This window comes from Chelonoidis abingdonii, chromosome 1 (assembly GCF_003597395.2).
Source record: "Chelonoidis abingdonii isolate Lonesome George chromosome 1, CheloAbing_2.0, whole genome shotgun sequence".
In the NCBI taxonomy this organism is placed as follows: domain Eukaryota; kingdom Metazoa; phylum Chordata; order Testudines; family Testudinidae; genus Chelonoidis; species Chelonoidis abingdonii.
The window spans coordinates 250,881,584-250,894,138 of NC_133769.1; the positions used below are offsets into that span (position 1 = coordinate 250,881,584).

The following is a 12,555-nucleotide window of genomic DNA, read 5'->3' on the forward strand; positions in this document are numbered from 1 at the left end:
GTTTGGCAAGTCTCATCCTTTAATTGTTCATCTCTGTTTGCTAAAGTTGGCTGGCAGATGCTGGAATTGCTGCCAGAACAAGGTCAATGTAAACTTTGACATCTTTCTCTAGAGCTGTTTCTTCTTCTTCTTGGTGGTTGCTGTAGCCTACAGGATGGTTCGAGTTAAGAAATTTGGGGCCTAAATTAACCTAAACATCATTGTTAGCAGAGTATGAGAAATTGAAGTTGTTAGTGTGAGAAGTTAGAGATAAGTTGGAGACAGTGTGTTAAGGGAAAGTAAGAGTTAGTAAGGACATGACTCAGGGTTATATTACTGTTATGTTTTGGTTATAGCTGGCTTAAAGTGTAAAGAGCCAGTAAGAAGATGGTAGAAATACAATTATGGTAAAAGGCAGTTTAATTTTAATTAATAGTATAATGGACTATAAAAAGAGCAGTGTTGCTGAATTGCAGGAAAGCTCCAATTTTATATTGTTTTAAAAAGGTCTCATTAGTTTCCAGGGTTGTAAGGCTATACTTCACTCTGTTATCAATAGATTGATCACCCCATTGATACACTTCATCTTTGAAATTAAGTTTAATTGTGGTATTATGTAAGTAATAACTGCGTGCCTATTTACTTAACTAATCACTTTTTTTCTTTTAATAAAGTTTGATTGTTTCATTCAAAGTGACATCTAGTGGTCCTTTTTTGAATAAATTTTCAGTAACTGACTTAAAAGCTTGAACCTCAAAACTAAACTGAGTTTTATTACCCCATTATCTTTAACAGCTTAATATTGGGAACATTTCAGCATAAAGATTACAAAAGATTACACTGCTCAATTTGGGCTCTAGACAGAGCATATGCTGCAGCGCTTTCACTGGTATGTGGTCAGTGTTGGGGAAACAAATCTCATCAGCTGTAGTAGAAATCTGTGACTCAAAAGAGGGGAGGTTAATCCTGTTGGTTTTGAACGCAATAATACCTCTAAGGGCTTGTGGGCTGTTTCCATGTTAATAGAGCCATTTGTGCTATGGACTCCATTGCTGTGCTGAGACAGGGCTTTGCCGCCTCCTTGCTGTAGCTTTCATAGGTCTCTTCCCTGATTTTCCACTTTCCCCATTCACTCACCATTCTGACAGTCTGGAGCTTTCTTTTTCTCTCTCTACAGGAGGAGTAAAGGAGAGAGATTCACCTCATTCTGACACCGTGTGGTGTGAAGACATAAACACAGAGCAGCAACTAGAGAACTTCCTCAGTGAGAAGTTCCTACGTTTATTAAGCTCCCCACCGCAATCCATCCTGGTCCTCTCTGCTAACTGTGGAGGACCAGGAGCTCTATGACTGCTCCACAATAGATACATGTGCTCTTGAATTTCTTCCATAATGCCAATATTCTCCCCAGTAGATCCACCTAAGTGTGCTGAGGTATTGAAGCTACTATTTTATTGCTTATGATTGTACAGAAACCTGAGCAGCTGTACTCTTCTGGGAAAAATATTTGTTCCTTATTAAGCCCCTGGCTCTTGAAAAGGAGGTTCAGGTTCAAACAGTACATTTGTTTGAAACAGGGCTGGCAGTGATGAAAAACTTTCGGCTTTGTGAGAGCTTGACTTAGTTTTTGGTGGGCATTATACATCTGGAATAGAGCAAATAAAGTTTCAGATCAATTTTCTTCACTGCCCTCTCTCAGTTGTAGACTGAGCTGTATCCCACTCACCATAAAAGATAAGGGGTGGCTATGAGGCTCCAAGACCAATTTGCTTCTCCTCTTGGTTTGAAATAGCCCAAATTTGATTATTCAGTGGTGTTACAGCTATGTCAGTTCTAGGAAATAACATCCTGGGACAGACACGGCTACATTACCACATGAAAAAACAAAAAAAATCCCAAACCCCACCTTGTCTTTCTAATAGCCCAAATTGGTGACCTTATGGACACTTTACAAAAAATATCTATTTAATAGGGTTTTTGGAAAGGACTGAAAGTAAGCTTCCCATAATGATAAAAGGTGGGAACGAATCACTATAGGTATATGTTTGTCTGATTTCTTGTTGGAATGATTTATTTTTATATTACTGGGGTCTTGTTATTTTGTATAACTGTCTTAAGGTGTACAGAGCTTTGAATAAGCATCTCTTCTTTTACCATTTTAAATCTAAGTAGGCATATGACACCCCCCCAATAAAAAAACCAAAAAAAACCCCAGTCCTCCAAAAACCCACAACTCACCATGGGACCAAAATCTTCTTTTGCTTATCTTTGGTACCTCTCTCTACTCCTGAGGGCATTCTGTGCCAAAAAATTAAAAATTCTGTGCACAGTATTTTAAAATTCTGCAAGTTTTATTTGTTAACAAACAAATGCAGCATGGTAGTGGGGAGCACAAGCTGCTTGCAGGACAAAGGTGGGAGGTCACCCTACAGCCCCTCCCTCCCCCCACGTCCTCCAAAACCCCCACCCCGGGACAATGACTCAGTGGTGAGGCTGCACCCAACCCTGATACAGCACAAGGCCTGGGCTTGCCCCAGAAACACCTTGGGACTATGCCCCTCTGCACCAGACACACCAGGTGTAGGGCAGGCAGGCTCAACCAGGCAGGATCCAAGTCTGGAGGGGCTTGATGGGGGAGGGGTCCAGGTGTGGGGTGAGAGGACTCTGTGTGCATGCAGCTCAGTGAGGGGGTCTAGGGGTGGGGAGATCTGGATGCACAGAGGGTTGGGGGGGGATCCAGGTGCAGGGGCAATGGGACTCTTCAGGAGCTTCCAGGTGAAGGTGGTTGGGTCTCAGCAGAGGGGTCTGGGTGTGGGGGTCTCAGCAGTGGGGGTGAGTTCTGGGGAAGTGAGGCTTGGTGGGGTGGGAGTCTGGGTGCAGCTAGTTAGGAGTTAGTGGCATGGGGGTCTGGATGTGGAGGTTCAGGGTGGTGCAGGGGGTGGGGGTTTGAATGCAGGGAGCTCAGTGGGGGGTCATCTGAGTGCAGGGGAGAGGGTCTGGAGGTAGGGGTTGAGGTTCGGTGGGGTGGGGTTCAGGTATGGAGGGCAAGGGGGGTTCTGGATGTACCCGGTGAGGCTTGGCAAGGGTGTCTGGATATGGAAGGTCCAGATGCATGGTGCTGGGTGGATAGGGGAGCAGGGGTCTCTCCCCTCACAACTGAGGAGCGATGTTGGGAGGATGCTGAGCTTCCTGCAGCTGGGAGATGTTTCTGGGCATGGGTCCGACATAGCCTCAGCAACTCCTTGCAGGACAAGAGGAAGTCCCATCCTCTCCTGTCTCCAACTTGAACTAGTAGCTGATCCCCGCTCAGGATAGGAGCCACTGGCTGTGGTGTCTCTAGCCCCGTACTGATTTACCTCTCTGCTGGCTGCTCCGGGTGCCTGAAACAATGTACCTGCACTGCTAAGGAGTGGTGTATGACTGCTTTTGCAGCTTCCCTTTGCTTCCCTGACAGCCATTTTTCTGTGGGGAAGCAAAGAAATCTGCGGGGGGCATGAATTCTGTACACGCACAGTGGCACAGAATTCCCCCAGGAGTATCTCTTACCTGTTGATAATAGAAAAGTCCCCAATTAATAATTAAGGATACGTGGCTCTTGACACACGTGCATGTGATACAGCAGCCAAATACTAGACTAACAAATCTTGTCCAAAGAGCAGAGGCCTTTAGAGATGAGTCCTTTGAGATGTAAGTAAGCTTTGTTAAATAGATAAGGACTATGACAAACTCATTAGTAGGATGGATCTGTTACTCAAAATGCTGGATTGTATGATCTCACAGAAGGAGAGTGGATTTATTTCTTGGGGGCATAATATGTTACTGAGGACTACTACATAGACTAGCATGTCTTATTATGTGTATTTTTTTTTCTCCTTTAACCCATAATGAAGTCTCTGGGGAGCTCAGCAACACTAGAATATGAAAATTCTACAGCTACTCTGTAATGCTAGTTTTGTGAGCTTAAAAGAGTTAGTTGCCACTTTGCCATAAGAAAAAAGTTTCTCAAGTTTCATTTTGGTCATCTGCTGGTATTTCTTGCACTTTTATATAACATGGATATTGTAATCCTAATGAAGACTTATTCATATATGGAATTCTTTCAGTTTCAGAAGAAAAGGAGGAAGAAGAAATGGCAGATACGGGTTTGGATGACTGGGAAGCGATGGTCAGTGATGAAGAGAGAGAAAAAGGTGGGTGTGTGAGAGAGTAAATAGAGGTCTAGTAGTATTTTGATATCCAGGACAAGTTTAACATTATTAGTTTACAGTATGTGCTGATTATTATGACCACATCAGATCCATCTACCTATCTCTAGTTAGAGAATTGTCTCAAACCCCCCCGCCACCCCCCCGAGAAAAGGAGGAGAAAGATAAAGCAATTGTGATAGGATGTGAGTTTAAGATTTTTATCATGATTGACAACTTTTAGAAATTATTAAAAATCCTATCCAGTGAGTGTCTTTGTTGGTGTGTGTGTTTGCAGTGGTGGTGGTGAGGGGATTTAGGTTTAGATTTACAACATGATTGAGATGTGGGGACACTGTCTTTGCACCTGGGAAATAACTGTGATTCACAAACCCAGAGTGAGTTTGGGGCCTAGGCTCCTTGTACAATGAATGGGGAGAGACAGGTACCTCACAATGGGATTCACAAAAGCTTGGTGGCTCCTTGCCTGAGGTACCTAGTGGGAGATGCCAAGCTTAGGGGTGTATACTAAGCCTTGCCCCCTCTCAGAGATAGGGTCCTAAGTCCAGGCTTCAGGGAGATGCCTCCCTTTGCTTGGGATTTTCAGCTGCAAACCCTCTCTTTTTGTTAGGCACTTACACTATTTTTCGCAAGAAGGCCAGGAATGGGAGAGGAGGAGGATGACCTCCTTCAGAACTTCTAGCTAGTGGCTAGTGTGCTCACCTGGGGCATGAGATACCCTCAGTTCAAGCTCCCCTTCTGCCTGAACAGGAGAAGGGATTTGAACTGGTATCTAACACTTCTCAGGTTAGTGAGTGCTCTTACCACTGAGCTATGGGATTCTGATGCGGGGCTCCCTCAGTCTCCTATTGAAGCTGTTCCACTGTAGATAAATAATGAAAGAATCACGTCTGTGTTGCTCAGCCCTGTAGCATTGCTCTCTTGTTTCCCATCTAGAAGGAAGGATTCTGCGAAATAGAAAATTCTCCCCACTTGGCTACCTTTTCACGAATGTAGAGTACATATTCCTGGGGCCTCTGTACTTTAATGGAAGTAGCTGTCTTGAGCTCCCACTGAGAGTAGCTATGAAGTAGCTGGCTTGGTGCTTTGAACTGGCATATTTGTGGACAGTCAGCAGGATAGCAACAAGCTGTTCACATATTGCCTGGGCAGCTGGAGAGGTGATGTATGCAGCAATGATGAAGTTGCCTTCAGCTGCCCAGTCCTTGGGATATTGGCAGAGGCTAAATACTTGGGAACAGTTCCCAGCATCCAAAGCAGTCCTGGTCAAACCATGACTGTTAATTCTTGTTTTCTCTTGGGGGATGTGGCACCCCTTGGCAACAAGCTGTGGGACCCTCTTCAAAGCCACATCTGTTGTAGGTGGGGTAGGCTGGGTGTTTGTGCCCATTTGTGATGTTGATATTTACCATCTGAGGGCACAAAGGGAGCATAGCCCTAGCCATCTCAGTTCTGTCACTGCAGAGAGCAGAAGGGGAGCCTCTGCCTCTCAGCCATGATACCAAAATCCTTAGGTTTAGCCCCTAAAAATGTGATCTAGCAGTAAGAGTCATACCCCATCACAGGCAGACATCCTTGTGGTACTGGACTTTTTGTTGCACCTCCAGTCCCAAGGTCTCGTTAGTCTCTCTGAAAGTCCACTTTCCTGCTTTCTTAGCCAATCACCAGCCAGTGGAAGGAAAAATATATTCCCATCCTAGAGTAGCCAGATTTTTAAAGGATTTACATTTCCCCAGCAAGAGAAACATTCACATTCCTTGGATTTAAATTTAGTGCTCACCGAGTTTGGGGGGAGGTCTCCCTTTGAATCTCTCAGGGATGTTCCCTTAGAAAACCTATCTTTGAAAACAGCATTCTTTAGAGCAACCACATCAGTGAGAGGAGTTGATGAGCTCTAAACTCTAGTGATTACTCTTCCCTGTGCAGTAGTACCCAAAGAAAGTGGTGCTTAGATCTCACAATAGCTTCCTGTCTTAAGTGGTATCTGGCTTTCACCTTAGCCAATATATTTTCCTCTTGTGTTCTTAGACCAGTGATACTCAGATCTCAGAGGTTCAGGAGCCAAATTAGCAGTCAACATTACCTAAAAGAGCCACAGTAGTGTGAATTCATTGTTTCATTGACTATAGTAATATATATTCATATTTAAACAGTATGACAAGGAAAATATTTAGGTTTGCAAATGTTTGACAAAGTATTACTATTTTATCAAGTACAGTTGGCTAATAACATAGTTAAAGCATCTTGATCGGTTAATAACATCACAGTGGTTTAATATCATGTGCTGCCAAGAGCCACAGGAGACACATTAAAGAGTTTTTTGTGACTCATGAGACGACCGTATGCCCACCCAGGGGAGGTAAATTGTCATACTTTATAAGAAAAAAAAGCCCTTTGTTTTTACCTCAAGAAAACAAAACCCATTAGACAGGCATGCGGGTAAAACTGTCAGGGAGAGCCTGTGTCTACACAGATTATCTGAGTTTTATATAGAACTCGAAGGACCAGTATCTTACAGGGTTGAGGACTTAGGGCATGGCTACACTTGCAGCTGTAGAACGCTGGGAGTTAAACCAACCTTCGGACACCACAGCAGGGAAAACGCTGCCGAGTGTTTACACTCTCAGCTGTAAGTGCACTGGCCTGGCCACATTAGCAGCCCTTGCAATGCCACAAGAGAGCAGTGCATTGTGATCGCTATCCCAGCATGCAAGTGGCTGCAGTGTGCTTTTCAAATGTGGGGGGTGGGGTGGCGTGTGACAAGAAGTGCTGTATGTATGTGGAGGGGGAGAGAGTGGGTTTTTGGGGGGCTGAGAGCTGGTCAGCATGCTGTCTTGTAAGTTCAGACAGCAGCAGACCTCCCCCTGCCCCCCGCCCCTCTCTCTCTCTCTCTCTCTCTCAAAGCAAGCAACATTCCTTTGTCCTGGAGCAGATAAGTAGCTGGCAGTCAGAAACGGGCTTTGAAAGGGCATATCTGCATTCCTACAGCGAGTTCAAAACAATGACAAGAATGGCCACTTGATTTAAGGGGATTATGGGACATTTCCGGAGATCAATCAGAGCGCTGTAATGCAACACCTCGTTCACACTGACGCTGGGGCGCTCCAGCGAGGGGGCAGCAAACATTATTCCACTCGCCGAGGTGGAGTACCAGCTGCGTTGTACCCGCAGAGTCAGAGCACTCGACGTGCCTGGCCAGTGTGACAGGCAGTGAGCTAGTGCGCCGGGGGCTCCTTCGTTGCTCTGTAACTCGCAAGTGTAGCCAAGCTCTTACTTGACTCTAGACACAGCAGCTTGGGTGGAATATGTTAAGCACAACTCACTAGTGGAGTTACGTAGAGCAATGTGAAGTTTGGTGCGTCTCACTTCCAGGCGCTGCTCTTTATACTTACATCATGATCCAGTGGTCTGTTTGGGAGAATGGTTCAACCGTGCATAGCTTGGGATAAACACCTCACCCAGATTCCTCCTGGGCAGTACTATTAGCTAATTTTTCATGAGTAGGAAAGCTCAGAAGATCCTGAAGAAAGAGGTTGATTGCTAGTAACAGTTGCTCTACGTCTCCTCTATGTATCCACACTTCCTGCTGACCACCTTCTCTGGCTGAGATTTCTTTATGGACTTAGGACTCTGGTTTAAGAGAAGGCACTAAGAGGGTGGGGGGTGCACTCCCTTATACAGCCTCAGACGTCAAATGTCAGTGTCACAAGAGTATACTTGCACACCCCTCCAGCAGACACAACTTTGAAGAGAGCTCTGTAGTTCATCTCCAAGGGGGGAGTGTCATATTCCACAAGTATGAATATAAGTAGGCGTTTTTCAAAGAAATTGTAACTAGTAAAAAACTTTCCTTTACTGGGGCATTCTGCTGGAAAATGTACATTTTCTTTAAACTACCTTTAAAATGTTTTACAGTCTTGACAATGTTTGTAAAGGTTTAGTCACTTCTACACTAATCACAAATTCCTTGAGTTATAGAAACTTTCAAAAGTATCTTTCTAATGAAAAATTGATTGACTCCAGATTGAACTTGTTAGATTTGGAGTGTTAGTTCTTTACTACTAAGGGCATTCTGCACCAAAAAATTAAAAATTCTTCACTCTATTTTAAGATTCTGGAAAATTTTATTTGTCAAATAAATGTGGTGACTCCAGCATGGCATTAGGGAGCACAGGCCACTGGCTGCACAGAGGTGGGAGATGACTGTGGAACTCTGACCTGGGACACAGACTCAGCTGTGAGGCTGCACCCAACCCTGACACAGTGCAAGGACCAGGCCTGCTCCTCTGTGCCAGGTGCACCAGGTGTGGACAGGCAGGCTCAGCAAGGAAGGATCCTAGTGTGGGGGGATCCAGGTGTGAGTTGAGAGGGTTCTATGTGGGGCAGTCTGGGTGCGGGTGTCTCAGTGGGGGATCTGGATGCAGGAGGGATCTGGCTGCACAGGGGCTCGTTAGGGGATTCTGGGTGTAACGGTAATGGCTCTGCAGAAGGATCCAGGTGAAGGTGATTGGGGCTCGGGGGTGGTGGTGGCAGGAAATAGAGCTGGGTATGGGGGGGCTCAGTGGGGATTCCAGATGCTGGATGAGGGGGGGCTCAATGAGGTGTGGATTCCAGTGCAGCTGGCTGGGACTTGGTGGGGTGGGGATCTGGGTATAGGAGGGTTGATGGGGTTGGGGCTGATCTCAGGGGAGGGGGGGTGTTGTTTTGAATGCGAGAGGGTGGCTCTGGGTATGAGGGGGTCTGGTTGCATGGGGGTTGGGTGGATGGGGAACAGTTCCCTCTACAGGGATCCCTCCCTCTGCGTCTGAGGAACAATGGGCGCAGGAAGCGGAGGAGGGGGCGGTTTGGAGAGCTTCCTGTAGCTGGGGGAGAAATCTAGGGGTGGGTCTGCCCAGACAGAACTAGCAGCTGAACCCGACACAGGGTAGGAGCCACTGGTCTTCCCCAGTCCTGTCTTCTGCCCCTCAGTGACTTACCTCTCTGCCAGCTGTCCTGGGCACCCAAAACATACTGCTGGGGAGGTTCGCGTGAGCATTCTTGTGGCTTCCCATTGCTTCCCCGTCAAAGTCATTTTTCCACAGGGAAGCAAAGAAATCTGTGGGGGACATAAATTCTACACATGTGCAGTGGTGCAGAATTCCCCCAGGAGTAGTTCTTGCCTGCACTGACTGTGTGTGAATTTATAAGTGAAGTGTGTGGTGTGTAATTGATTTGAGACATCTTATTACTCCAGGTATTTGAAAAAGGACTCGTTAGGTCAGCAGGTATCATTCTTGGTGGGTGCACTGACTGTATTGCAGTGCTTTGTTTTGATTTTTCACGTATGCTGCTTTGACTGGCTCTAAATTTAGAAGTTTATTCCCATACTTAATGCAGCTGAATTATTCCTTCACGCAGATAAACCAAAATTAGTCCATGTACTGTTTATACAATGAAACCTGATCTCAGTTACTACTTCTCTTTATGGTGGTTTTTGGGCATGTGATCTTGACAGAGTATTTTACTTCAGTTTTCTGTCCTCTTGCCAGAGGTAAAACCTGTCCACATTGAAGTCAAGGAACACAATGAAGTGGAAGAGGAAGATGAGGAAGATGAGGAAGAGGATGAGGAGGAGGAGGAAGAGAGTGAAGAGTCTGAAGATGGAGAAAGTGAGGGAAGTGAAGATGAAGATGAAAAGACTTCAGATGAGAGAGAAACAGAGTCTCAAGCTGTTGGAAAACAATCAGTAGAGAAAAAGCCAAGCAAAGAAATAAGCTCCGATTCGGAATGTGATTCTGATGATGATCGTACAAAAGAAGATATTCTTTATGACAAAGCTAAGCGGAGAATCGAGGTATCTAGACGCAGCTTTGTCTTGAGAAGCTTATCTGTGTGGCATGAAAAATCTTGGGGATTTTAGTGGACGTTCAACCATACTTGTCTAAATTACTTTAGCAGTTATGACACATTATTATTTTTAATCTATGAGTGGGCATAGTAATATCTTTTATAGGACCGCTTCTGTTGGTGAAACAGACAAGCTTTTGAGCTTACACAGAGTTTTTTCAGGTCTGTATAAGCGCGAAAGCTTGTCTTTCACCAACAGAAGTTGATCCTATAAAAGACATTACCTAACCCGCCTTGTCTTGCTAATATCCTGAGACAGACATGGCTACAACAACACTGCAAACAATATATTAGTGCGTGTGTCCATAGCTCTCTGCAATGAACTGATTGTCAGTGCTCTACAGACTTACCAATAATTTTTATGCAAAAAGTTAAGATTTTCAACAGTACTTAATACAGCTTCTTTTTTATGAATGCATTTAGCCTCTTAGATCTATCTTAACTTAAAGCCACAGTACAGAGGTTGCATGAGCTAACTGCAAGGAGTAGAACTTCCTTCTGTGAGGCTCAGAAGTATCCTTTTTTCAGAGGAAAGCTTCCTTGAAGGGTGGAAGTGTGTGGCATCACTGTCCAATCCATCCTTTATAAATGCTGTTAGAATTTCAGTGAAGCATTTCTGTGCTATTAGTTTTTTTTTTGTTTTCCAATTACTGACATTTTGCATTGGCTCTTTTTTTCCTCGTTCGGCATACTGCACAATAGATTTTAGAAACTCTAACTTTCATTAATGCATGCCTAGGAATTGGTGTCAACCGGTAAGGAGATTTTGAAGTGTATACATAGTAAAACACACTACAAGCCCTATTACCTGTCCCAAAGCACACCTTTGCTATACATCCCTAACAAACCCATACTTCAGCATATGAAAGAAGTAAGAATAACTAGTAGGATAACTTGAAACTAATAACTTTCTCAGTTCGCAATTTAAAAAGCAACGATCTGATGATAGCCATCTAACTGAAACAGTTTGAGTCAATTTAATTAGACCTGGATTTCCAAGATGCTAACCTTTAATTCTGATCTTTAAACTGCGCCAGAAAGCTGGGCAAAAGGCCGAGCTAGCCTTATTGCAAGTCCCAGAACCTCAAATGTTCTGCTTGGAGATAAACAACCTAGCCCAACATGTATTGAATCCAGTAATGCAAATTGTACTTGGACTAGGAAAAATTCTGTCCACATAATCTGCATAACCTGCCCAACCCTCCCTGGAGATTGAATTGTAATGGAAGTATTGTGTTTAGGAAGCCTTGGAGAGGGAGTGCAAAAACCCTGCCAGCTTTCTCGTAAGGTGCTGCTGGAAACATTAGGTAATCTCCACTTGTTTTTTGTAATACTTTAAATATTAATCTCTAGTTTTGAATGTCTTATTTTATTCTCCTATTAGAAACGACGTATTGAAAATAACAAAAATGTAAACACTGAAAAGCTGAGAGCACCGGTTATCTGTGTACTTGGGCACGTAGACACAGGAAAGACCAAAATTCTAGATAAGGTAAGATGCAGAGTGTGATGGATCTTCATTGTCAAGTTTCTGTAATAGCTGATTTCTAAATGGTATAATGTAACTGCTACTGCTTGAAATAATGTGTAGTAATCCTATAATGCTTATAAATATACAATGCAAGATAACTTTCCTAACCAAAAAAGTCCATATATGACATGCTGGGAAAGGGATCTGTATAACCAGATTACCCCAGAGGAATGGGGTTTGCTCTGGAAGAATACCAGCAACCTCAATGTAGAGCACAATAAAGGAAAAACTTATTTACGATAATGTTTCAGCAGTACCTTATACCAGTCAGGATGAAAAATAGAAAATGTATGGAGATAAATGTTAGAAAAATTGTGGTGAAGAGGAGATTTTATGCTTTTATGTCCAGTCATTAGACTGTACTGGGATGCTGTAATTCATAACCAAATATCACAAATTATTTGATGTTTATTGTCAGATGATCCTTTCAGAATCTTGCTTGAGCTTCCTAGCAGAAATGGTCACACAAAACAAAGTGAAGAATTAATCTGTCTTCTTCTAGTTAGCAGCTGGGCTTCTGATAGCCTTCCATTGGAAAAAGAAAAGTAGTCCAACTCGGGAGGGAGGTTGGTGGTTATGGGAAAATTTAATGTACCCAGTAAAACAGATAGCAGACAAATAGATATTTGGTTACCATTGATTTAATAGAGTACTTTCACCTGCAAAAAAATCAGCACACCAGTTGATTTTTTTTTTTTTTTTTTAGTATTAGCATTTGATGGACATGCCTGGTTTGTTAAATGTGTAATCAGAGATTCCACTCAGTTTAATAAAATCACAAGAAATGACCTGTCATGATTATTATAAATGTACTCATTCTATAATATGGTAACACCCTATTAAATAGGGAGCCCCGGATTACATTACTGAATAATGTTCCTCTAAACAAAAGCTTACTGTTGTAAATTTCAGAGACTATACAATAATCATTACATGGTTAGGCTCTGATCCAAG

General features: G+C 43.6%; 1 protein-coding gene across 2 annotated transcripts in view; it reads left to right on the forward strand.

Moving 5' to 3' along the window:
- Positions 1-12,555, forward strand: part of EIF5B (eukaryotic translation initiation factor 5B) — a 78,532-nt gene that overhangs the window by 39,089 nt on the left and 26,888 nt on the right. For both annotated transcript variants that reach the window (XM_032765379.2, XM_032765380.2), the window contains exons 9-11: positions 4,083-4,169; positions 9,713-10,017; positions 11,455-11,562. In XM_032765379.2, the coding sequence (XP_032621270.1) occupies positions 4,083-4,169; positions 9,713-10,017; positions 11,455-11,562 (500 nt within the window). The remainder of the gene's footprint in view (positions 1-4,082; positions 4,170-9,712; positions 10,018-11,454; positions 11,563-12,555) is intronic.